This window comes from Natator depressus, chromosome 26 (assembly GCF_965152275.1).
Source record: "Natator depressus isolate rNatDep1 chromosome 26, rNatDep2.hap1, whole genome shotgun sequence".
Lineage (NCBI taxonomy): Eukaryota > Metazoa > Chordata > Testudines > Cheloniidae > Natator > Natator depressus.
The window spans coordinates 16108201-16133958 of record NC_134259.1 but is presented as its reverse complement, the minus strand read 5'-3'; the positions used below and the strand labels follow the sequence as shown (position 1 = coordinate 16133958).

The following is a 25758-nucleotide window of genomic DNA, read 5'->3' as shown; positions in this document are numbered from 1 at the left end:
CAAATTAGTTACTTAGGCACGGTGAAGTGTTACTCTAGAAAGCAAGGTTACTTTTAGTGTTAATGCCAGACACCTTCAATACTGATATACAGCTACTGATGAATGACTAGCAGCATGGCATTACAACATACCAAGAACACCATGCCATGTATCAAGGGATCGCAACATTGGATATGTAACATTGCAGTTCCACTGCTGGCATTAAATTTCAGCATTTACTTTGGTAATTTGTTTTATGGAACATTATGCCATTGTCTCTTGGCATTATTGAGGAGTTTGATGATCACAAGACTAACTGAACACATTGATGCTGGAGACTAGGCAACAGATCATTTTCATTAGATTTCTTTAGCCATTCCAGGGAAGCCCCTCTCCAATTTTGTTTCATTTAGTGTTTTATACTCTTTGAATGTAAATGCACTGGTAGATTAGTACTGACAGGAGGCTTCCAGGGAGCCTCAATCAGGGGTGGCCAAACCACAGCTGGCTAACCCCGTGCAGCTCTTTCACAGTTAAAATGCAGCTCACTGAGCCCACCCCACCTGCACAGTCTCTACCAGACTGCAGGGGGGAGCTTGGAGCTTCTGCAGAGTGGTGGGACTAGAGGTTAGTCTAAGACACAATTGGTACCTGCTGAGAGTGGGGAGTACAATTTAAAGGTTCAGACTCCCCCAACTCCCTGCTCAACAGCTTGAGTCACAACTCCAGGCATGCCCCTCCTCCTACCCTCAGCAACCCCTCCCTCCCTCCCTGCAGCTCCCAGGTGTTTTCTACTGCCTCTCGCCATAGCTGCAGCTCCAGAGATGTGGCCTGACCACACCATGTGACTGAAAAGAGCCAGCAAACCCTAGCAAAAAATAAGGGAGGCACATGCTGCCCCCAACACCCTGGCAGGCATGCCCCAGCTCTTCAATTTCTGAAGACTGTCATATGTGGGTCAAAAAGTTTGGCCACCCCTGGCCTGGATGCTGCAAGGAGCAGTAGTGGTAAATTCAGCATGTTGCAATGGTTGCAGATTAACTACTCAGTGGTTATGTCTACACTACCACAGTAAATCGACCTACACTACACAACTCCATCTAGCTGGAGTTGATGTACCTTAGGTCAAGTTACTGTGGGGTCTTGAGAGGAGAAAAGTCTCCTTGGGGTAGAGTACAGTGGTTGATTGGTGAGTGATCTACAGTTGATTTGGCAGGTCTTTAGTAGACCTGCTAAGTCAACTGCTGGTGGATTGAGTTCAGAGCATTGATCCTGGCTGTGGTGTAGACCTGCCTAGTGTCTCATTGTGCTGTGTTTCCAAAACACAGAATAGCGCTTTTGCTAATAGGCATCTAAGCACACAGGACCTTACCCTGCACCAAATGAACTCAATGGGAGCTTTACTATCATCAGTGGTTGTTTCTAGCCACATTTTACCCTTAAAACCCCTGCTTAAGGCCACTACAGAATGAATGGCTAAGAGTATTACAGTGGATGCTTGCCAAGTGAACTCCCATGCTGCTGGGACAGGTCATCTACACTAAGCTACAGAGGCTTCCAAAACAGTTTTAATCTAGGGGTTTCCCTAAAGGAATCCCTGTAGGACAGTTTTAGAAACCTAGCTACTGATACCATGTAACAGTTGTAGTAGCCAATCTACTCTTCTTCAGAGAAGAGGATTCCTTGCCGCTCTTAGGAAAACACATGATTGCTACACAAGTGCCCTAAGAAGATTTCCTTATAAAAAAAGAAAACTCATGTGGTTCAGCTTGTTTTATTTCATAAACTTAACTCTGCAGTCCAGCTAGACTTGAAGGTAGGGGAAATGAAACCCAATAGAAATGCAGCAGTAAGTCAGGAACCCAAGGATTACAGGAGGGCTAAATCACACCATGGTATGTTAGCCCCAGCTACAGAAGGAATGGTTGGTTAAGACAGAAAGGAATTTTATGACAGCTGCCCACAGTTAGAAATGGTGACCTTCTTCTTTGTTTTGCCCTCTCTTGATCCAAGGCTAGACATTGCCTCCACCACCTTCATCCCATCTTTGACACGGCCAAAGACAACATGCTTCCCATCCAACCTAAGATAAAAAACACATGTTTTATGGGATCATGTTGCTGAGAAGCACCAGTCTTACTTGTTTGTGGCCTACTGTATTAAACCACTAATTTCAGGAAGCTTGTATAATCAGCAACCTTGTTAGTACTCAGTTTTTACTATAGAAGTTACCAACCTCCCATCATGCTCAATGGAAAAGTGAGCCACCAGACAGGAAATATTCCCCTTGTAGCTGACAAATTAAGGGTATCTGGGGGATTACACACTTGTTTCTGGGCACTGTTAGAGCAACTGTAGTTTAGTGCTCAATGACGCCTCACTACACAGAGGCCTTGAGACCAGAACTGTTTGAGGTTTCATTAGGTTCACTGATAAGGATCACAGGAACAGTATGTTCTATAGACAGGCCACACTACACTAGAATTATTAGCCAATGCATTAGAGGGCTATGGGAAAGGTAACACCTTTTAGGGTTATATTGAGTAAATTTAGAGATGAGTGAAGAGTACAGATTCCAACAGTACTTACCATTCAGTCTTAGTAGTGCAGATGAAGAACTGCGATCCATTTGTATTGGGGCCAGCATTTGCCATAGACAAGATGCCAGGACCTGTGTGGGACAGGATGAAGTTCTCATCAGCAAACTTCTCACCATAAATGGATTTGCCACCTGTTCCATTATGGCATGTAAAGTCACCACCCTGCAAAAAAAAGCACTGCAAGTGAAACACAGCGATGCCCACCCTTTAATCAGTCAGGCAGACTTCTAATCTATACAAAACTGCTGCTAAAGCTACCAGATAAAAATCAAAGCCACCCCTTTATTCAATCAGGCACAAAACCTTCTGGCCTGTTTACTGTAAGTCTTGGGCCCCTAAGCAAGACAGTACTATAAAATTGCAGAAACACTTCTACTGTTTCAAAGAAAAAAGTCTAGGAGCTACAAAAAAAACTACTGAATGATGCCATAACCAAGTAGTAAGAAAGTCAGTGATGTATACCTGGCACATGAATCCAGGAATGATTCTGTGAAAGCAGGACCCCTTGTAACCAAATCCTTTCTCCCCAGTGGTCAGGGCACGGAAGTTCTCTGCCAATTTAAGACAGTCATTACCAGATGGTATTTATAGGAACACCCATTGTCAAACATCTGGGTAAAAATTTCAAATTTATTGTCAATAAAAAGTAAACTGAAGACTGCACTGCAGTCGTCATGAACCTGAGTGGTTTTTACAAACCTGCAGTCTTTGGAACCTTGTCTGCAAACAGCTGTAGAAGAGAAGAGAATCAGTTAAGTAATTTTGCTTAAAGACTGTTGGTTTGCCAACTACTAAAACAGGAGAAATAAATCAGCATACTGTATCAGGAGTTCAGTTACTACATCATAACTATTTATGGGAGAATCTTGCAGTGTCTGTAGTTTGTTGAATACAAGTTGTGCTATGGCTAGATTCCATCACTTGAATCCCATGACAGAAGTCTACATGGCATTGAAATTTTCTTTAAATGCAATCCAGGATTCTGTAAGCTATGCTTTACTTCTCAGTTCTATTTAGCAGCATGCTAACTGCTTACACAATGAAATCCAACAGAGATCATGTTCCATGGCTTTTGCCACCAGCTCCTCCTTATATGAGGAGAATCTTGCAGCTGGAACAAGGATTAGACTCCATTATTAAATTCATTCACAAGATTCAGCATCATCTTTTATGAAGCTGAGTTTTATAAAAGACAGTATATGCTTGGTCCAACTGCAAGATTAGAAGGGTTATTATTAAGCCAGGCTCATTTCCTGGTACAGTACTGTGCTGGAGAAGCAGCAGTGGGTTTCCACTATTTTTTCTGTCAGACTGGAATGTGTCAGCGGGACTCAGACAAAATGGAGTCCTTGGGCAAAGACTGCACTGTCCTGTTGACTACAGTTTATTCACTTATACACCTGTTCATAGGGGAGGCCTTTATGCTCCAAAAGGAAAGTTATTTGGGTGGTTAATGAGACCAGTTAGAAAGTCTTGCTCAAAGCTTATTCTCAGCCACACTCAACCACTGGGACAAGCATGCTAAGGAGTCAAGAATCTGATTTATGTAATCATGTCTTTTGGTTACTATTAATTTCAAGTTTGGCAATCAAACTCCAATGATTAATGGAGTACAATTGTCAGAGCACTTACAAGTCTGAACTCTGGTTTGCTTAAAATCTGCAGTGTGCTTTGTTGCCCTGATGAAAGGTACTGCTACAGAAAATTGGTGGTCTTCACAGTAGTCCACAAAAACCATTACCTCCCCCCCCACACACACACACAGACATTTGCTCTCTGCTCAATACCACATAAGCCCTTCCTTACATGTTAAAAAAATGTCTGAATCAATAAAGCTTATTATCCTTTTCACACCTCACCTCTAGAAAAGTCACAGTATGTGACGTTTCTTACCCAAAATGAGGAGCAGTTATACAAGAAAGTAGTTTAGCTAGTATGGAGACCTTGGGTGCAAAGTACTGTAACCGCCATTCCATGATTTCTGATTTAACTATTAACAGTAAAGTGAATGGATACTGGATGTAAGAGCTTGGGGACTAGAGTATGTCTTCACCTTCAAAAGTACCGAAAGCAAAATAATGGACTGGAGAATCCCACTGCAGCATTAAGGACATCCCTTTCGCCGCTAAAAGGGGCTTTAGAGCTAGGATATGCAGGACCTGGAGAGGGACTTTTTGTCTGGAGAGCAGCATGCTGCTATGGCGATGGGGCTTCAATTACAGCGTGGGATAATTAGCGACCATGAGCCCTTTATCAAGGGCACGGTCAGCGAGCGTATGAGCAGCTTTGAGTCCCAGCAACTACGGCATATTCCAAAACCGCCTGGAAAACCGCAGTCCTTTCTTTTTACGGCACAAGAAAGCATTTAAGTCTGAAGCTTAACGGTTTAGATAGCAAACCAGAAAACGGGCAGGCTGACCAGCGCGGCGATGCGGATTCCGGAGAAAGGCGAGCGCCGCCCCCACCGCAACGGCCTCATTGCAGAGGGGATAGCAGCGGAGGAGGGGCCGCCGCCACGATCCCGCCCGATACGGCGCGGGGTGGGGCCGGCACAGCATGCCGCCTGCAGGGCGGCCTCCCTGCGGAGGCGGGGAGCGCTCCCGGCTTCCCCCGCTTCCCGGGGACAGCTGGTTGCGCACCGGGCGGCCTCAGCCACGTGGAGCCCACCGCGGCCACGAGGCGCGCGCTCCCTCCCGCTCGAGCGCCCGCGCGCGCCGCCGGCCGGCTCCCTTCACCGCGCGCGAGCCCCTCCCGCCCAAAATGGCCTCGTGCTCTTGCCAGGAAATGGCGCCGCCGGGCCACTCGCGGGACCTCCCCACCCCCAAATACCTCGAAGGTGACGCGCCCCAGCGGCTCATCGTTGGCGGCGATATCGAAGAACACGATGGGGTTGGCGGCCATAGCGCGTCGAGTGAGAGGGGGGGCTCGGGCGGGTAGCAGCTCCTCCTCAACAGCGAGTGCGGCGCAGCGGAAAGAGAACCCTCCCCACCCCGAGTTTATATAGTCGCCACTCCGCCCGCCCGCCCGCCGGCTGCTGCCAATCGCCGCCCGTGGCGCCAGCGAGTGAGGGCTCTCTCAGCCAATCGCTGTTATGGGGAGGGGCCGCGACAGCGCGCGCGCTCGGGTAAGGCGGTGCCTGCTGAGAAGCAGGAGGGAGATGATGGGCATGCGCACTGCGGCGCTGCACAGGGTGGGGCTGCGAGGAGATGGGGGTTGGGGGATGGGAGGGAGGATGGAATTGGGGTGGAATGCGATTTTTTTGGGAGGTAGAATGCGAATGTGGGGGGGCTGGGATTTGGGGGAAGGGGTTGGGGTGAGTGTGGGGGACTGGGATTTGGGGGAAGGGGCTGGGGTGAAAATAGGAGGGCGGATCTGGAAAAGGGGCTGGGGTGGGAATGGGGGGCTGGATTTGGGTGGTGAGATTAGGGATATGGGACTAGGGGTTAGGCTGTGGGGTTGGAAATGAGGGATTGGACTGGGATTGGGAGGACAAGGGGTGGGCTGGGATTGGGGGCAGGAATGGTGGGGGGGGGGGGAGCTGGGACTGTGCGGATACAAATTGTGTGTAACCTCCTGAGTGGCATGGCCTCTACATCTAATAAGGTATTCATGAGACTTCCTGACATTCACATAGCACCTCCCCACCCAGGAACTGTAACCCCCCTCAAGGTCATTACCACCCTTGTACAGATGGGACCTTGTACAGATACCACCAGTGATGAGATGCCAAAACCTTAACAACTGGTTCACCTCCTCACCCCACGAGGGGGTCGTGGCCCACCCCCAGCCCCCGGGGATTCCTGCCCCATCCAACCCCCAGTGTTCCTTGACGCCCCCCCCCCGACCCCTGCCCCATCCACCCCCCTTCCCTATCCCCCGACTGCCCCCAGTATTGGGCAGGAGAGTCTTGTGGGCCACCATAGTGGGTGCCCACCCCACTCCTAAGAGCCAGAGGGACCTGCCGGGGGGGGCGAGGTGGGGAGTCCCGGCATTGCTTACCTGGGGCAGCTCCCAGGAAGCATCTGGCAGGTCCCTCTGGCTCCTAGGGGCGGGGGAGCGTAGCTAGGGGGGAGCAGGGGGAGCGGCTGCTCCCCCCACTGATCACATCAAAAGTGGCACCTTAGGCACCGACTCTGTGGGTGCTCCAGACCCAGAGCACCCACGGGAAAAGTTTGGTGGGTGCAGAGCTCCCCGCCCCGCACCCGGCCCTAGCTCACCTCCGCTCTGCCTCCTCCCCTGAATGCGCGGCCCCGCTCTGCTTCTCCGCCCCCTCCCCCGGCTTCCCGCGAATCAGCTGCTCGTGCGGGAAGCCTGGGAGGGCTGAGAAGCAGGCGGCGGCTTCCCACTCAGGCCCAGGGAGGCGGAGGTGAGCTGGGGCGGAGAGTGGTTCCCCTGTGCCCCCCCCCCAGGTTACCTGCTGCAGCACGGGTGGCCCTCCTTGCGCCCCCCCCCATCCCAGTTAGAAATGCTAACTCCTCTGGGACCTCTTCATGACCATGCAGGCTGAGAACCCATGGGATAAGGCATGAAGCATGCGGATGGGGGCTTGGAGATAGGAATAAAGGAGATTCCTGAATGGAGTGGGCCATGGCACAGTAGGACTGTGGAATGAGTGATGGGACTAGACAGACATTTGGAAGGAAGGGGCACAGAGGTGGGAAGAAGACCAGGGGAATGGCCCTGTTGATTTATTTATTCATATTTTGGGTGTGATGAAAGATTTTGCTCTGTTTCTGTGAGGCATTTTTGGCCTCAGCTGCGTGTGCAAATCATGCTGGAGCAGCTGTTTGAAATTTGCATAGCCCACACATGCAAGTATTTGTGCAAAATGGTTAGTTGCGTGAACAAATCCTGAGCTGTTCCCCTAATTCAGCAGATGGGCCTTTAGTTATCTTTACGAGTACCTGGTAGGATCATGATACCAGACCCATCATGCAAGTGTGCCCTGACCAACTGAGAATGGATGAGATTTTTATTTGATATGTTTGTTTTTCATTAACACTCACTTAACTCCAACACCTGAGCGACAGTTTGGAGAAAGGTTCTTTGCTAAAACAGAATATTACCCCCATTTTACAGATGGGGAAACTGAGGCACAGGGCGAGACGGGACTTGCCCAAGGTCACTGAGCAGTCCAGTGACACAACTGGGAATTGGACCCAGATTGAGTCCCAGTCCAGAGTCCTATCCACTGGGCTATACTGCCTAGCATTAACTACATTGTGGATCCTTCCATGAGTCAATAACTTCCTTTGGACCCTGACCTAAAGGACCCACTATGGGTAGCCTGCCTTTAGCAATCTGGAAAATTCTGTTTGTTGCTTTCCTCCGAAATACCATTATCTCAGGGCATTCCTGCCAGGGGTCTATTCCTCCACTGCGTGACAGGCCTGACATACCTAAGGCAAAAAACCAAGCAATAAAATAAATAATAATAATAAAGCCTTTCAGGCCTTCTTTATAGAACCTGAGGAAGTGAAAAGGGCTTTTTTTTCTGTGAGGATGGTAATGCCAACCATAAAACAACTAGGAGATAGTGTCTGACATTCAGAGCACCCCTCAGCTAGTTTTGTGAACATTGAGCACCTCTACACATCTGGCCCATGATCCATGCTCGGGCTCACTCAGTAGCACAGGCTTCCTATGAACCATGCAAGTGTCCATGGGACTACCCTTCCTTCCTTCATCACATTCAGGTACTTCACCCCCCAGGTCATTTTTAACCCACAGAGTCATCCAGGCCAAGTATCTCTACGTGTCCCTCACCAAGCAGGCAGCTCTTCGTGGAGGCCTTGCATGGAAATGTCTGCTGGCACTGGTGCTACCAGTGGGCAGGGAGCAGCGATCAAGGGAGAAAACCCCCAGTGAGAGTGAAATAGGAATTAACTGAGGAAAAGAAAATCTAAAGGGGAGAGAGAGTGTGGAGCAAAGGCCATGGGAGCCAAGTCAAGAGACTGTGGGTGCTGTTGTTCAGCTGTGACGCCTTCGCCTCCCCCAAGTTTGGTGAAAAAGAAACATGTAGAACCTGCTCGCCCAGTCCTGTCTGTGCCCTAAGCTGCTCTCCCGGCTGAGGTCCCATCGCAGCCACCCTGAGATGTGCTGGGCTCCCGTTGCTTGGAGTAAAGCACTAGCCTGGCAGCTGTCAGTAGGCCACCATGGACTGGAGCACAGGGAGCCCTTGGCTGAATGCCGAAAGTGACACTTTCTGTCTCCAGTCCCTCCCTCTTCCATAAGGGCGTTGCAAGTTCCAGTGGTGGGGCCTGTGCCAATAGGGTGGTGCCCTGCCTCCCGGGGTCGCTGGCTGCAGCAAGTGCATTTGTTGCAGTTTGGTGGCTGGCTGCTGGGTTTGCTCTCCATGAACCTGGGCTCCTGAGGTCCAGCTTTGCCTGCTAGGAGTTAGTGCTGGCTCGCTACTGGGCCCACAGGGAGCAGAAGGGACCCGCGACTAGAACCTTTCTCCAAGAGTTCAGATGGTGGAGGCCTGGGGTTTTTTGGAGCAGAGTGACAATGGTTCTAGCCCAAGTCCCTCTGCCTGGGGGTGGCCTCTATAATAAATGTGCATGGCCAGCAGTTTAGCCCTAATGAGCAACACTGCAATAATATACCATTGGTGGCCGGCTTGCCCAAGGGTCCAGTGCCCACCAAGAACCACAGAGAATCCTACCCCCACTTAGAGACCAACTGGGTGCTGGACCTCTTGGGAATTCTGGCCCGGAATGCGCTGAGCCCTTGTGAGTGCCCCACAGTAACACACCAAGGAAGGAAGTCGGTGGTGGTGTAGGGGTGACTGAAGACAGACATGGGTCCAGTCTGTCTCCACAGTGGGGAGAAGAATGATCTGGCCTGGAAACTGATTTCGACTTCCAACTTGCAAGGGACAACCCATGAATAACAACAGCAGGTGAAAATGAGGCAAAGATTTCAAACACAGGTGTCTAATGACAGCACCCTAGACCCATGGGCTGAGGACCTTCAGCACCACTCTAACCCCATGTACAGCACTTCTATGGACTCCATTTCCAGAGCATCTGAGAGCCTCCATTGCACAGAGGGGAAACTGAGGCATGAGGCGTGACATAATTTACCTGAGAAGTCTACACCTGGAATTGAATCCTGTCTGCCAAGGCCCAGGCTAGTGTGTTATGCAGCTGGAGGTGCGTAAAGCATAGGCCTGGTCTGAGGCCACGAGCCAGTCCAACAGCACTACGACTGGGTTTGCAAAGGAAGGGGACAGTAGCAGCCTGACCTCTTCATGTTTCTGTTGCCAAGTGAGCCCAGAGAAGAAATCAGCAGCTCCTTAAATGCTGGTGGCCAGATTCTGCCCATATGAGCCCGTGGCAACCCCACTTAAATTGCATGACTATAACTGAGGGCAGCTGGGAGTCTGGTGGCCAAAGTCATTGTTGAGCAGACCCTCCTGATACACCTAAGCAGCTGGGACTAGCTGGGCCAAATACAGAGGTGATGAGCCCAGTAATCTACACCTTCTTCCCACAAGGTGCTAGAGTCATGCTCCCTTAGTTTTACACTCTTTTCCCCTTACCCACGTCATGTGAATTTGGTCCCCTGGGGGCCTCATTCTGGTCTCGTACCTGTAGAATTCAGCAGTAACTCCACTGAAGTCGGGTAAAATCCATGTAAGGTTGGAATCAGGCCCTTTGTGTCTAAGGCAGTCTTAAACTGATATAACTAACACACTGAGGGGCTGAAAGTGAACCCAGCTTGAAGTATCAGGCTGAGAACCCATGGGATAAGGCATGAAGCATGTGGATGGGGGCTTGGAGGTAGGAATAAAGGAGATTTTTGAATGGAGTGGGCCATGGAGTGGGCCATGGCCTCTTGAATACGTCCCCATGACCCAGGATGTTGGAACACCACTGGCGTGTTTAGATGCATTGAAATTTCTGTCTCTCCAGCTCTGGGGTGGGGTGAACCAATAGGCACAGTTGTATCTTCCAGAACAAACCTGGGATTTTTCCTTAAGCTCTTGAGGTTTGGGTTTTTTTTTTCACCTCTGGAATCTGAGTCAGACCTTGCATTTGGGGAAGGAGCAGGGGGAAGAGAAACCTGCCCACACACTGTTGTGTCTAATTTAAGCAGCAAGCTGGTTGGGGAAAGGGACCTGCGGTTGCTGATTTATCTTTGAAGCTCCATGCTTGACAGTTTAATCACAGTGTATTATTAGCAATAATTAATCATCCCCATCCAGAGAGGAGCGCAGGGGATGATTTTCCTGCAAACACCTGTATTAATAAGGACACAGGGAGCGGGCACTCAGCAGACATGCTGTGGAAAGGGAACCCTCCTGCCCCAATACAACACAGAGATGCCCAGAGGTTTCTGGACGCTCCCCTAAGGATTTCTGCATCTTGATGAAAAATGAACACTGAGATGTCACATTCCCTCCCAGAATGCTTTACTCCTCTGAGCAGCATCACAGAGTGACTCAGTGATGGCCTGATTTTGGGAGCTGCCGGCCCCCTCCACTCTCACTGGTTGCAATAAATGTGTGCTCAGACCTGGAGCTCTGGGCTCTGAAGTCTAGGCAGGGGGTGGGCTTCAGAGCCAGAGCTCCAGTCAGAGCTGCAACGTCCAAGCGCTGTCTACGCTGCTATTTTTAGAGCACTGCTCTGAGCCCCACTAGCCCAAGTCTGTCAACCCCAGCTGGGAGGCTCGCTCATACCCCCAGGGCATTGGACAGCTGCAGTACACCCCACTGAAGTGGAAAGACGATGCAAACTGCTAGGCAGCTTCACTCAGGAGGAATCATACGAGGGTGTCTTTTGGGAAAAACACACCTTCTTTCCAAGAAATGGGCTGCTTTGTGCTAGACCTGACCATGGGTTACAGACCTGCGGGATATAAAGCTACTGCATATGATTCAGAACTGTTAGGAGATGAATTTGGAGACAATTTGGTGTCTAGATCCACCCGATTACAGCTCAGATTCACACTTTAGCTCTCTTGCGCAGGTCTGCAGTGTCATGGCTGGTGGGCTCGGAAGGCAGTTCATTTGCGGGTGAGCTGACAGCACAGAGCAAACCTATTGCTAGATCTGGCAGAGAGCAGTGCATTTTGTTTGGCAAAGGGCGAGGGAAACTGAGCTCCCCCAAGCATGCCTGTTAGCAAGCCGCGAAAGGACAGGAATGCTTCTCGTTCCAAAGGCTTGCCAAGGTCTGGAGATGGGAGGGGGAAGCAGTGGGAGTCACGCCCTCAATAAAACAACCTCCAAAGATCCTCCCAACCCCCTTGGTATTAATTGACCTAAATCATTTAATGCCTTCTCCAAGCTTTGCCCACACAAGAGCCTGTGGCCTCCGTCTCCTTTACACATATTAATTTAATTACATGCTAACTGCCACCTAATTGGCATCCTTGGTGTCTATAAGACCCAGCCTGCAATGTGCCATCGCTGGGCCAGGTGGCATGTCTGTATGCCTTGGGGTGTGCGGTGGCTGTGCTGGCCGTGAGCTGTGTGGCAGGGGTCCGTGCATGCCCTTTGGCTGCTGCCCTACGATCCTGCTGCTACTGCTTCCCTCCTACCGAAACCGGAGCGATATGAAGACAGAACGAACATGGCTGGGAGCAGGTGCCATGCTGGGGCCTAAGGTTACATTACCTGCAGTCAGATTGGATGCCATAGCATTGACTCATTGGGAGAATCTGGGGGGTGAGCACTCAGAGAGCTGCACATGGGCAGGGAGCATCTCTGGATCACTGTAGCTAATGAGTAGCAGCAGTGGGCATGGAATGCGCTAAAGGCCTTTCCTGTCCTCGCTGGGGCTGAGGCTGCTGGACAGCAGCATCCTGGATGCGGCATCACCAGAAAACTGGAGGCAGGATCACAGCGGGAACCACCTCCTCGTGGCTCATGGGGTCCATCCTGCCCCAAGAGACAGGCATGGCTCCGTGGGTGCCATTTAATCTGTGCCCCCTCTCCTCATCCCATCCCAGTTGGACACCTAGTGACATCCCGCCCACTTGGGAGACAGCAGAAGGAGTGGGTCAGAGATCCCAGGGAGGTCAGCCTGTAGCAGCTGGTACCTACACTGGCTCTCCTCTGGTGCAGGGCAGCCCACAACACATGGCCTCAATATCAGAGGGGGAGCCTAGGGAGGTCCCATAGACTCCAGCAGTTTGCATAGGGGGCACTAGGAGCAGAGTCTGGCCCCATCTCTAGGTGGGACGTACACAGTGCTGGGGAAGGTGGGTTATGGGAGGGGGAGCTTAAGGAAGGAGCTTGGCTGTGTGTTTCCAGGTGAGTGCGTGTCTGGTGTTTGCATTTAATCTGATCTAGAAGCCAGGCTTTGGCCCGAGCTGCCCTTTACGCCACTGCATGAGGCTGTTGCACCAGCCCCTCTCAGGAGGCAGATTGAATCATAGAATCATAGAAAATTAGGGTTGGAAGAGACCTCAGGAGGTCATCTAGTCCAACCCCCTGCTCAAAGCAGGACCAACTCCAGCTAAATCATCTCAGCCAGGGCTTTGTACAACCGGGCCTTAAAAACCTCTAAGGATGGAGATTCCACCACCTCCCTAAGGTATTCCAGTGCTTCATCACCTTTCTAGTGAAACAGTTTTTTCTAATATCCAACCTAGACCTCCCCCACTGCAACTTGAGACCATTGCTCCTTGTTCTGTCGTCTCCACCACTGAGAACAGCCTTGCTCCATCCTCTTTGGAACCCTCCTTCAGGTAGTTGAAGGCTGCTATCAAATCTCACTCTTCTCTTCTGCAGACTAGATAAGCCCTGTTTACCTCAGGCAGGCGCAACGGTGAGAAGCCAGCTAATCTGATCCCACGGACTGGGGAGACCATCCATGCCTCATTACAATCAGACCGTGGGGGCAGCCGAGTCAGAGGCTGGTGTTAGAGCCTGTGGCTGGAAGCTGGGGCTCCTGGCTTCTCTTCCATAACTCTGGAAAATCTGTCCCAGTTCAGCCCTGGGATAACTAGGGACAACCTAGGAGCATTAGCACCATCCCACCTCACCTGGTCAGAGAAGGGGTACGAACGGCATAAGTGCGTGAGGGAAAGCTGGATCTGAGCTGTTCAGCTGTGTCAGAGGCCCTGTACTGCTAACACCTAATGGGAGATTCTCCTTGTGCTTTTGGAGCAGAAGGGAGCAGGCTGGCTTCTGCTGCTGCCACGACCTTCTCAGTGGCTGGTGCAAGGCTCAATGAGAAACACACAGGCCTAGGTGGTCATACTGGATTTGTCACCACCTTATAATATTAATCCTTCGCCCTCCCCTAGTCCCTTCCGCATCAGGATCTCAAAGCTCTTTACAAACACCACTGCATTTGTTATCCCTGCCTCAAAGAGCTCACATTTTAAGCAGCCTGGCAACACCTCCGGGACAAAAGGAAGCAGTGTAGCCCCATTTTACAGGCTGGGAAACTGAGTCACAGGGAGAGTCTTTTCAGGAAGCCTGTAGCAGAGCTGGGATCAGGGCCATGGTGTCTTTGCTGAGCCTATTCCAGTGCCCTTGAGGGATATTCCCTTAGCCCCAGGGCCAATGACCACTGGGAAGGCAGAAAGCCACCTTGGAGAACAAGGTGCCAGGACAAGGGGGCCTGCACACTAGGCATGAGTGGGGTGGAGCTTTGGGAAATGGTACAGTCCACAGCGAGCAGGGGAATCACCAGTAAATTCCCATTGCTGTGGTCTCCGGCAGGCTCGGTGCCATGGGACAGAGTTCATGGAGAGCTAGCCCTGCTCTCACATACTGGCCAGGAGCAGAGTTATGCCCCCTCTGTTTATTTAGATTTAAAATGCTACAGGCTCTGGTCGCCCTGACAAAGGTAGGTTTCAGAGTAGCAGCCGTGTTAGTCTGTATTCGCAAAAAGAAAAGGAGGACTTGTGGCACCTTAGAGACTAACCAATTTATTTGAGCATAAGCTTTCGTGAGCTACAGCTCACTTCATCGGCACCTTAGAGACTAACCAATTTATTTGAGCATAAGCTTTCGTGAGCTACAGCTCACTTCATCGGCACCTTAGAGACTAACAAATTTATTTGAGCATAAGCTTTCGTGAGCTACAAAGGTAGTTATACAATCAGTACAGTTCAACTAACTCCGATCTCAGCAGATTTCAAACCATCAATGTCACAGGACCCTGACCCCCTTCACCACCTCAGCAGCGTGCCCCCGCCCTCCCGAAAGATCCTTGCCAGCAGGCGTCTTTTGGAGTGAAAGTTGCCAAATTCGACCTATTTTGGAGTGGGGGGGGAGAGCAAGTTCCAGGCTCCAAGAGAGTCTTTCTAATGAGGGGCGGTCCAACTCTCTGACCACCCCTGCAGCAAGATACTCCCTGGAAAGAGCACTTCCTCCCACTCTGGTGACACAAAGAAGCCGTGGAAAGGGAGGGAGGGAGAAGCAGATTTTTAAAGATATTGTTTTAAGTGTTGTCATTCACCCTGAGCTCTGCCAGTGCCCCTCAATCCTGACCCACAGCTACTCCTGCTATTACAAGCACAGGCTTCCTCTCACAGATGCTCCCTGTTCCCGACCCACAGCCCCTCCTCTGAGTATTTCCATTCTATGTTCCACCCCGCTCCTGACAACCACCCCACAGTTCCACGCCTGGGCACCCTCTGAATCCATAGTTCTGGCAACAGGCCTCCCCATGGCTTATGAACTGCAGGCCCACTGTACGCGGTAGGTGGAGCATAATGGGTGTGTGGAGGGTCTGTGGCTGTTTTGGGGATATGCCCGAGGTGGCCCCTGTCAGGCCAGTGGTGGGGTGGGACTGGTCACTGGTGGAAGTGGGTTACCTCAGGTTGGGTGTCCTTCCGAGGGCTATTCCTGTCTCTGCCATAGAGACAGGATCACAGCAAGGCCCTGAAAGCAAATAGTCCGATTATTCATTAGCCTGAAGGAAGGACTCAGCTTTCTGCCCTACCAGGAGCTACAAGCTAAGCAGGGCTGGGGAAGGCTGTTAGTGAGTGACAAGGGGCAGGAGCACTACTCTTGGCGTTCAGGAGAGAGCGTGGATGGCAGGGGGCACTGAGATATTGGTGGGGCATTCAGCTGAGAGGATTCTGATGTAATGAATCCAAAAGGGATTTTCTAATGAGGATGCTGGGGTTCCTCTGGCTTTCCAACTCTCAGCAGGACTACAGCCTTTGCTACATCACACTGTCCACTGCCACCCTGTCTCCTGTAACATGAAATGTCTCCACACTAGTAAAACTAACCCAGATCTTTGCTCAGAGAGTGATTTAAAGAAGTGCTGCAACTGCATCTAACATTCCAGACATTTGCACACAGACTGACTCCCTGGTGGTGCCTCCCCAAAACTCTTCTCTCCTGCAACCTTCACTCCTCGCTCTAGGTTCCACACAGGTTGCTCCAATCCACACAGAGGATTTACACTGGTTTAATTTTAAATCAGTTTAAAAAACAATGCAATTAAATCAGTGCAAACCCCTGCGTGGGCACTCTTTCTCTGCTTCAACTTGGTTTGTATTAGCTTCATTTGCCCCTGTAAGAGATCTGCTGATCCACGCAAGGTTTAAACAGATATTAGAGCCTCCACCCTCAAAGCTCTGCTAGTTGAACTAAACTGGCTTCAAATCACCCCTTTCATTAAATTGGCATAGGTTTGTGAGTGGATCCAGCCTGAGCCACATGACATCACCCACGTGACTTCCACTCCTCCCTGTGGCACCTTAGAGACTAACAAATTTATTAGAGCATAAGCTTTTGTGGGCTACAGCCCACTTCATCGGATGCATAGAATGGAACATATAGTAAGAAGATAAATATATATACATACAGAGAACGAGGAAGTTGCCATACAAACTGTAAGAGGCTAATTAAGATGAGCTTTTATCAGCAGGAGAAAAAAAAACTTTTGTAGTGATGGCCCAATCAAGATGGCCCATTTAGACAATTGACAAGAAGGTGTGAGGATACTTAACATGGGGAAATAGATTCAATATGTGTAATGACCCAGCCACTCCCAGTCTCTATTCAAACCCAAGTTAATGGTATCTAGTTTGCCTATTAATTCAAGCTTGGCAGTTTCTCATTGGAGTCTGTTTTTGAAGCTTTTCTGTTGCAAAATTGCCACCTGTAAGACTGTTACTGGGTGACCAGAGAGGTTGAAATGTTCTCCTACCGGTTTTTGAATGTTATGATTCCTGATGTCAGATTTGTGTCCATTTATTCTTTTGCGTAAAGACTGTCCGGTTTGGCCAATGTACATGGCAGAGGGGCATGGCTGGCACATGATGGCATATATCACATTGGTAGATGTGCAGGTGAATGAGCCCCTGATGGCGTGGCTAATGTGATTAGGTCCTATGATGGTGTCACTTGAATAAATATGTGGACAGAGTTGGCATCAGGCTTTGTTGCAAGGATAGGTTCCTGGTTTAGTGTTTTTGTTGTGTGGTGTGTGGTTGCTGGAGAGGATTTGCTTCGGGTTGGGGGGCTGTCTGTAAGCGAGGACTGGTCTGTCTCCCAAGATCTGTGAGAGTGAGGGATCATTTTTCAGGATAGGTTGTAGATCTTTGATGATGCGCTGGAGAGGTTTTAGTTGGGGGCTGAAGGTGAGAGCTAGTGGCGTTCTCTTATTTTCTTTGTTGGGCCTGTCCTGTAGTAGGTGTCTTCTGGGTACTCTTCTGGCTCTGTCAATCTGTTTTTTCACTTCAGCAGGTGGGTATTGTAGTTTTAAGAATGCTTGATAGAGATCTTGTAGGTGTTTGTCTCTGTCTGAGGGGTTGGAGCAAATGCAATTGTATCTTAGAGCTTGGCTGTAGACAATGGATCGTGTGGTGTGTCCTGGTTGGAAGCTGGAGGCATGTAGGTAAGTATAACGGTCAGTAGGTTTCCGGTATAGGGTGGTGTTTATGTGACCATCGCTTATTAGCACAGTAGTGTCCAGGAAATGGACCGCTTGTGTGGATTGGTCTAGGCTGTGGTTGATGGTGGGATGGAAATTGTTGAAATCACGGTGGAATTCCTCAAGGGCTTCTTTTCCATGGGTCCAGATGATGAAGATGTCATCAATGTAGTGGGAGTAGGGGCATTAGGGGACGAGAGCTAAGGAAGCGTTGTTCTAAGTCAGCCATAAAAATGTTGGCATAGTGTGGGGCCATGTGGGTACCCATAGCAGTGCCACTGACTTGAAGGTATACATTGTCCCCAAATGTGAAATAGTTGTGTGTGTTCCATTCTATGCATCTGATGAAGTGAGCTGTAGCCCACGAAAGCTTATGCTCAAATAAATTTTGTTAGTCTCTAAGGTGCCACAATTACTCCTGTTCTTTTTGCAGATACAGACTAAGGGTATGTCTACACTACGGAATAAGGTCGAATTTATAGAAGTCGGTTTTTTAGAAATCGGCTTTATATATTCGAGTGTGTGTGTCCCCACAGAAAATGCTCTAAGTGCATTAAGTGCATTAACTCGGTGGAGTGCTTCCACAGTACCGAGGCTAGTGTCGACTTCCGGAGCGTTGCACTGGGGTGGCTATCCCACAGTTCCCGCAGTCTCGCCCATTGGAATTCTGGGTTGAGATCCCAATGCCTGATGGAGCTAAAACATTGTCGCGGGTGGTTCTGGGTACATATCGTCAGGCCCCCCCTTCCCTCCCTCCCTCCGTGAAGGCAAGGGCAGACAATCGTTTCGCGCCTTTTTTCCTGAGTTACCTGTGCAGACGCCATACCACGGCAAGCATGGAGCCCGCTCAGGTAACCGTCACAGTATGTCTCCTGGGTGCTGGCAGACGCGGTACTGCATTGCTACACAGTAGCAGCAACCCATTGCCTTCTGGCAGCAGACGGTGCAGTATGACTGGTAGCCGTCATCGTCATGTCCGAGGTGCTCCTGGCCGCGTCGGCTGGGAGCGCCTGGGCAGACATGGGCGCAGGGACTAAATTTGGAGTGACTTTACCAGGTCATTCTCTTTAGTCCTGCAGTCAGTCCTATTGAACCGCCTTATGGTGAGCAGGCAGGCGATATGGATTGCTAGCAGTCGTACTGTACCATCTTCTGCCGGGCAGGCAAGAGATGACGATGGCTAGCAGTCGTACTGTACCACCTTCTGCCGAGCAGCCATGAGATGTGGATGGCATGCAGTCCTTCTGCACCTTCTGCTGCCAGCCAAAGATGTAAAAGATAGATGGAGTGGATCAAAACAAGAAATAGACCCTGGGAAATGTGCAGGTCATAGTGGATGGCTTTGCTGCAATGGGATTCCCTAACTGTGGTGGGGCCATAGACGGAACCCATATCCCTATCTTGGCACCGGAGCACCAAGCCGCCGAGTACATAAACCGCAAGGGGTACTTTTCAATAGTGCTGCAAGCACTGGTGGATCACAACGGACGTTTCACCAACATCAACGTGGGATGGCCGGGAAAGGTACATGACGCTCGCATCTTCAGGAACTCTGGTCTGTTTCAAAAGCTGCAAGAAGGGACTTTATTCCCAGACCAGAAAATAACCGTTGGGGATGTTGAAATGCCTATAGTTATCCTTGGGGACCCAGCCTACCTCTTAACGCCATGGCTCATGAAGCCATACACAGGCAGCCTAGACAGTAGTCAGGAGCTGTTCAACTACAGGCTGAGCAAGTGCAGAATGGTGGTAGAATGTGCATTTGGACGTTTAAAGGCGCGCTGGCACAGTTTACTGACTCGCTTAGACCTCAGCGAAACCAATATTCCCACTGTTATTACTGCTTGCTGTGTGCTCCACAATATCTCTGAGAGTAAGGGGGAGACGTTTATGGTGGGGTGGGAGGTTGAGGCAAATCGCCTGGCTGCTGGTTACACGCAGCCAGACACCAGGGCGGTTAGAAGAGCACAGGAGGGCGCGGTGCGCATCAGAGAGGCTTTGAAAACCAGTTTCATGACTGGCCAGGCTACGGTGTGAAAGTTCTGTTTGTTTCTCCTTGATGAAACCCCCCGCCCCTTGGTTCACTCTACTTCCCTGTAAGCTAACCACCCTCCCCTCCTCCCTTCGATCACGCTTGCAGAGGCAATAAAGTCATTGTTGCTTCACATTCATGCATTCTTTATTCATTCATCACACAAATAGGGGGATGACTACCAAGGTAGCCCAGGAGGGGTGGTGGAGGAGGGAAGGAAAATGCCACACAGCACTTTAAAAGTTTACAACTTTAAAATTTATTGAATGACAGCCTTCTTTTTTTTGGGCAATCCTCTGTGGCGGAGTGGCTGGTTGGCCGGTGGCCCCCACCACCGCGTTCTTGGGCATCTGGGTGAGGAGGCTATGGAACTTGGGGAGGAGGGCGGTTGGTTACACAGGGGCTGTAGCAGCGGTCTGTGCTCCAGCTGCCTTTGCTGCAGCTCAACCATACACTGGAGCATACTGGTTTGATCCTCCAGCAGCCTCAGCATTGAATCCTGCCTCCTCTCATCACACTGCCGCCACCTTTCAGCTTCAGCCCTCTCTTCAGCCCGCCACTTACTCTCTTCAGCCCGCCACCTCTCCTCCCGGTCATTTTGTGCTTTCCTGCACTCTGACATTGTCTGCCTCCACGCATTCGTCTGTGCTCTGTCAGTGTGGGAGGACAGCATGAGCTCGGAGAACATTTCATCTCGAGTGTGTTTTTTTTTCTTTCTAATCTTCACTAGCCTCTGGGAAGGAGAAGATCCTGTGATCATTGAAACACATGTAGCTGGTGGAGAAAAAAAAAGGGACAGCGGTATTTAAAAAGACACATTTTATAAAACACTGGCTACACTCTTTCAGGGTAAACCTTGCTGTTAACATTACATACATAGCACATGTGCTTTTGTTACAAGGTCGCATTTTGCCTCCCCCCACCGCGTGGCTACCCCCTCAACCCTCCCCCCTCCCTCTGGCTAACAGCGGGGAACATTTCTGTTCAGCCGCAGGCAAACAGCCCAGCAGGAACGGGCACCTCTGAGTGTCCCCTGAAGAAAAGCACCCTATTTCAACCAGGTGACCATGGATTATATCTCACTCTCCTGAGGATAATACAGAGAGATAAAGAACGGATGTTGTTTGAACGCCAGCAAACATACACTGCAATGCTTTGTTGTACAATGATTCCCGAGTACGTGTTACTGGCCTGGAGTGGTAAAGTGTCCTACCATGAAGGACGCAATAAGTCTGCCCTCCCCAGAAACCTTTTGCAAAGGCTTTGGGAGTATATCCAGGAGAGCCGCGAATGCCAGGGCAAAGTAATCCTTTCACATGCTTGCTTTTAAACCATGTATAGTATTTTAAAAGGTACACTCACTGGAGGTCCCTTCTCCGCCTGCTGGGTCCAGGAGGCAGCCTTGGGTGGGTTCAGGGGGTACTGGCTCCAGGTCCAGGGTGAGAAACCGTTCCTGGCTGTCGGGAAAACCGGTTTCTCCGCTTGCTTGCTGTGAGCTATCTACAGCCTCATCATCATCATCATCTTCTTCGTCCCCAAAACCTGCTTCCGTCTTGCCTCTATCTCCATTGAAGGAGTCAAACAACACGGCTGGGGTAGTGGTGGCTGAACCCCCTAAAATGGCATGCAGCTCATCATAGAAGCAGCATGTTTGGGGCTCTGACCCGGAGCAGCCGTTCACCTCTCTGGTTTTCTGGCAGGCTTACCTCAGCTCCTTCAGTTTCACGCGGCACTGCTTCGGGTCCCTGTTATGGCCTCTGTCCTTCATGCCCTGGGAGATTTTGACAAACGTTTTGGCATTTCGAAAACTGGAACGGAGTTCTGATAGCACGGATTCCTCTCCCCATACAGCGATCAGATCCCGTACCTCCCGTTCGGTCCATGCTGGAGCTCTTTTGCGATTCTGGGACTCCATCATGGTCACCTCTGCTGATGAGCTCTGCATGGTCACCTGCAGCTCGCCACGCTGGCCAAACAGGAAATGAGATTCAAAAGTTCGCGGTTCTTTTCCTGTCTACCTGGCCAGTGCATCTGAGTTGAGAGTGCTGTCCAGAGCGGTCAAAATGGAGCACTCTGGGATAGCTCCCGGAGGCCAATACCATCGAATTGTGTCCACAGTACCCCAAATTCGACCCGGCAAGTCCGATTTAAGCGCTAATCCACTTGTCAGGGGTGGAGTAAGGAAATCGATTTTAAGAGCCCTTTAAGTCGAAATAAAGGGCTTCATCGTGTGGACGGGTGCAGGTTTACATCGATTTAATGCTGCTAAATTTGACCTAAAGTCCTAGTGTAGACCAGGGCTAACATGGCTGCTACTCTGAAACTCCTCCCTAGGTAAATGCTACATGGGTGGAAACCTAGATCTGAGTGAGATAACTCAGGCTGGAGGGAGAGTCGGGTTTCAGGGCAGCCCTGTCCAGTGTCATGACCCTCATGTGACACTCACACACTTGGTAGGTGTGTCACACAGGGCTACATAACAGAGCATTTCCCTTCCCCAGTACCCGGAAGCCCTGGGGAAAGTGCACTGAGCTCCAAAGCTTCTAACCAGTCCAACTTCAGCCCCGCTCAGTTCCCCTCTCCTAGCAGTTTTCTGGAGGGGGGACTATGTGAGATGAGTTTGGTGGGTCTCTCCTCCACATTTTGCACTAATGGAGCAGGCTCAGTGGAGAGGCTGAGAACCACAAGGAACATGGGTAGAAATGCCCCTGTGGCCCCTGCCCAAATCAGGGCTGGGGCCAGCTGGCAAGGCCATGCCTGGGGAAGCTGGCCCTGCGCGGGCCCTGTACATATGCCGAAGGCTTCGCACACTAGGGCTGCACCAGTGCTAAATCCACAGTTGACTGTTACCTGCAAATTTTCCTATGAAACACTTGACATCAGTGTAACACAGAGAACAGCTCAGAGTCTGGCGTTGGCCCGGAGGGCAGCACACGCTGCCCCTGTGACTTATGCTTTTGGTTTGCTCAGTGTAGCTGGTACATTTCTTCCCCCACTCCACAGCCTAGACTGGACCAGGAAGGGGTTGAAAAAATCTCTGCTCCATCTGCTCCCCCCTTGCAGGTGTGTGTGGGAACAACCAGGTGAGTGAGGTGGACTGTTCTATTCTCCCTGCGGCAGAGGGAAGGGGCGGGGAAGCATATGGGATTTTCCAAACCACCTGGACCCATTTCAAGGGTTGCAGCCCAGTAACTGTAGGGATCAATGCGGAGGGGGAAGCTGCCAGCAATGAGCCACGCCCTGGCAATCACTAAGCAGGGCACGGAGGTGGGGGGGAGAATAGACTAGAATGGGTTAAGTCCCAGAGTCCCTGTGTGATGGTGGGAAAATCACTTAGCAGCCTTGTGCCTCAGTTTCCTCATCAATACAATGGGGTACAGGTCCCGCCATGGAGGGGTGTGTGAGGATAAATACATTGAAGACCGAGAGGCCGAGCTACTGCAGCACTGAACACCCAATAGACACACCCAGGTGCTGGCAGTGAGGATTTTGCCTTGGCCGCCTGTACCGAGTATGTCGCAGACTGCAGGGGTTTTGCCTCAGTTTCCCACAAAGATAGTCATCAAAGCAGGAGAGTGTGCTTGGATTTGTCGTGCCAAAGCACAAGCAGTAACTTGAAAAACAAATTGGGAAAGTATGTCTAGAGCCAGGCTTCCTCTCCCCAGCGGGTTGGGTAAGCGGCTCATCACCCTGCCCTGGGGAGAAAGGGCTCTGCAAAGTGCACAGATCTCTGCAAGCTTGAGCAGAAAGGAAGAAATAGGGCAAGGCTTGAAGATGCTGCTTCGGGGGAGATGGCGGAGCACCCTGCAAAAGGCACCTGCCCAGGGTTTGTGAAGGGATGGGCTGGTTCCCCGGCTCCTGCAGGAGAAAGTGCAGAGGATCTGTGTTGGGTTGTTAGAGGCATGGCTAGTGGGTAGGAGGATTCTGCTGCATGGCAGGGAAGATGCAGAGAGCCATGGATTCCAACTGTGAAGTGGTCAGAGTGCACTCAACTAGCCCTTCTAGTGCACTGCACCTCAATGAAGCTTCACGTGCCCCCTCTGCATAGACACAGAGGCTTGTCCAGGGCCAGGGGTGGGAGTGCTGGAGGCCAGGCCTGTGCTCGGACCACTACACTCTACTGCCAGATATTTTGTCCCTTTACAATGTTATTTATATGGCTCGGGGGGGGGGGGTGAGTCCTGGGGGGCCTGGCAGAGAAGGGGGTGGGGAATACCTGGCACAAAGGGGGACCTTTGGAGGTGGGTCCCCAACAGGGGGGGTCCAGCAGGGAGGGAGAGCCCTGGGAAGGGGAATCTCCTATGGGTGTCTGGTCGTGGGGGAGACCTGGGAGGGAGGTCCCTGGTGCTGGGGCCTCCCCCTTGAGGCAGCCTCTCCCCGGACTAGGGGCGGGGAGGGGGCTGGGTTACTGGATAGAAGGGGCAGGGAAAGCCCGCCGGGGGGGTCTGGGTGGAGAGGGGTGGGGAAAGCCCGGCGGAGGAAGGGGCGGGGGCTGGGTTACTGGAGAGAAGGGGCAGGGAAAGCCCGCCGGCGGGGGGGCGCTGGGGAGAAGCGGGCACGAGGGACGCACAGGGAGGGGGAGAGTCTAGCTGGGGGAGTGGGGCTCCCTGCCAGTGGGGTGTGTGCCCGCCCACACGGAGCTGCTCCTCCTGCCGTGCAGGACCCGGAGGCTGTGGGTGTAACAGCCTGAGCCCTGCCCCGCCCCAGCTAGCTCTGTAGCACCCCCATCGCGCTGGGGAGGGGGTTTATACCTGCAGAGAGGGTCAGTACAGTAGCTACCGAGGGCCCTCGCGGCTGCTCTCTGCAGGATGCACCCCAAGCGTCTTTGCCAGCCACTCCCTGGCGATGGCTGGATCTGCACGTGCATTTTACGCTGGGTGGCAGCAAGCCTGCCCGCAGGGGGGCCGGACCCCTGAAATCCTCCAGGGCGAAGGACTGGCTGGAGGCCTCACCCAGGAGAGGGGAACACTTGCTGCTCCTACTAGCTGGCAGAACTGGCAGGATCTGGCACACTGTGGCCTATGTGACAGTGCCCCTCATGCCTGACCCACAGCCCCCCACTATACCAGTCCTGCCCCCCACGAGCTCTGTGCCCCTCAACGCTGACCCACAACCCCCCGCGCTATACCAGTCCTTCCCCCCACCAGCTCTGTGTCCCTCGTGCCTGACCCACAACCCCCCACCAGCTCTGTGCCCTTCATGCTTAGTGCACGGTCCCCTGCTATCCTAGTCCTGCCCCTCACAAGCTCTGTGCCCCTCACTCCTGACCCACAGCCCCCTGGTAAACCTGTCCTGCCCCCCACCAGCTCTGTGCCCCTCACTCCTGACCCACAGTCTCCTCCTATACCAGTTCTACCCACCAGCTCTGTGCCCCTCATGCCTGACTCAGTCCCCCACTATACCAGTTCTACCCCCCACCATCTCTGTGCCCCTCATCCCTGACCCACAGCCCCCTGGTAAACCTGTCCTGCCCCCCACCAGCTCTGTGTCCCTCACTTCTGATCCACAGCCCCCTGCTCCTAAGTCTAAGTGGAAGTCAAATCCTAGAGAGGTAAATGGAAAGGAGCATAAACACTGCCAAATTAAATGTAAAAATGTAATAAGAAAAGCAAAAAAGGAGTTTGAAGAACAGCTAGCCCAAAACTCAAAAGGTAATAACAAAATGTTTTTTAAGTACATCAGAAGCAGGAAGCCTGCTAACCAACCAATGGTGGCCCTGGACGATCGAGATACAAAAGGAGCACTTAAAGATGATAAAGTCATTGCGGAGAAACTAAATGAATTCTTTGCTTCAGTCTTCACGGCTGAGGATGTTAGGGAGATTCCCAAACCTGAGCCATCTTTTGTAGGTGACAAATCTGAGGAATTGTCACAGATTGAAGTGTCATTAGAGGAGGTTTTGGAACTAACTAACAGTAACAAGTCACCGGGACCAGATGGCATTCACCCAAGAGTTCTGAAAGAACTCAGATGTGAAATTGCAGAACTATTAACTGTGGTTTGTAACCTGTCCTTTAAATCAGCTTCTGTACCCAGTGACTGGAAGATAGCTAATATAACACCAATATTTAAGAAGGGCTCTAGAGGTGATCCTGGCAATTACAGACCGGTAAGTCTAATGTCAGTACTGGGCAAATTAGTTGAAACAATAGTAAAGAATAAAATTGTCAGACACATAGAAGAACATAAATTGTTGTGCAAAAGTCAACATGGTTTCTGTAAAGGGAAATCACGTCTTACTAATCTATTAGAGTTCTTTGAAGGGATCAACAAACGTGGACAAGGGGGATCCAGT

General features: G+C 51.1%; 1 protein-coding gene across 1 annotated transcript; it reads right to left on the bottom strand.

Annotated features, from left to right (window-relative positions):
• Window positions 1–1734: 1734 nt before the first annotated feature.
• Window positions 1735–5533, bottom strand: PPIA (peptidylprolyl isomerase A). Its single transcript, XM_074940022.1, has 5 exons — window positions 5409–5533; window positions 3279–3309; window positions 3042–3130; window positions 2569–2741; window positions 1735–2062 (listed from the first exon to the last, which is right to left on the bottom strand). The coding sequence occupies exons 1-5, from the start codon at window positions 5478–5480 to the stop codon at window positions 1927–1929; spliced, it is 501 nt and encodes a 166-aa protein (XP_074796123.1). The 5' UTR covers window positions 5481–5533; the 3' UTR covers window positions 1735–1926.
• Window positions 5534–25758: the final 20225 nt, after the last annotated feature.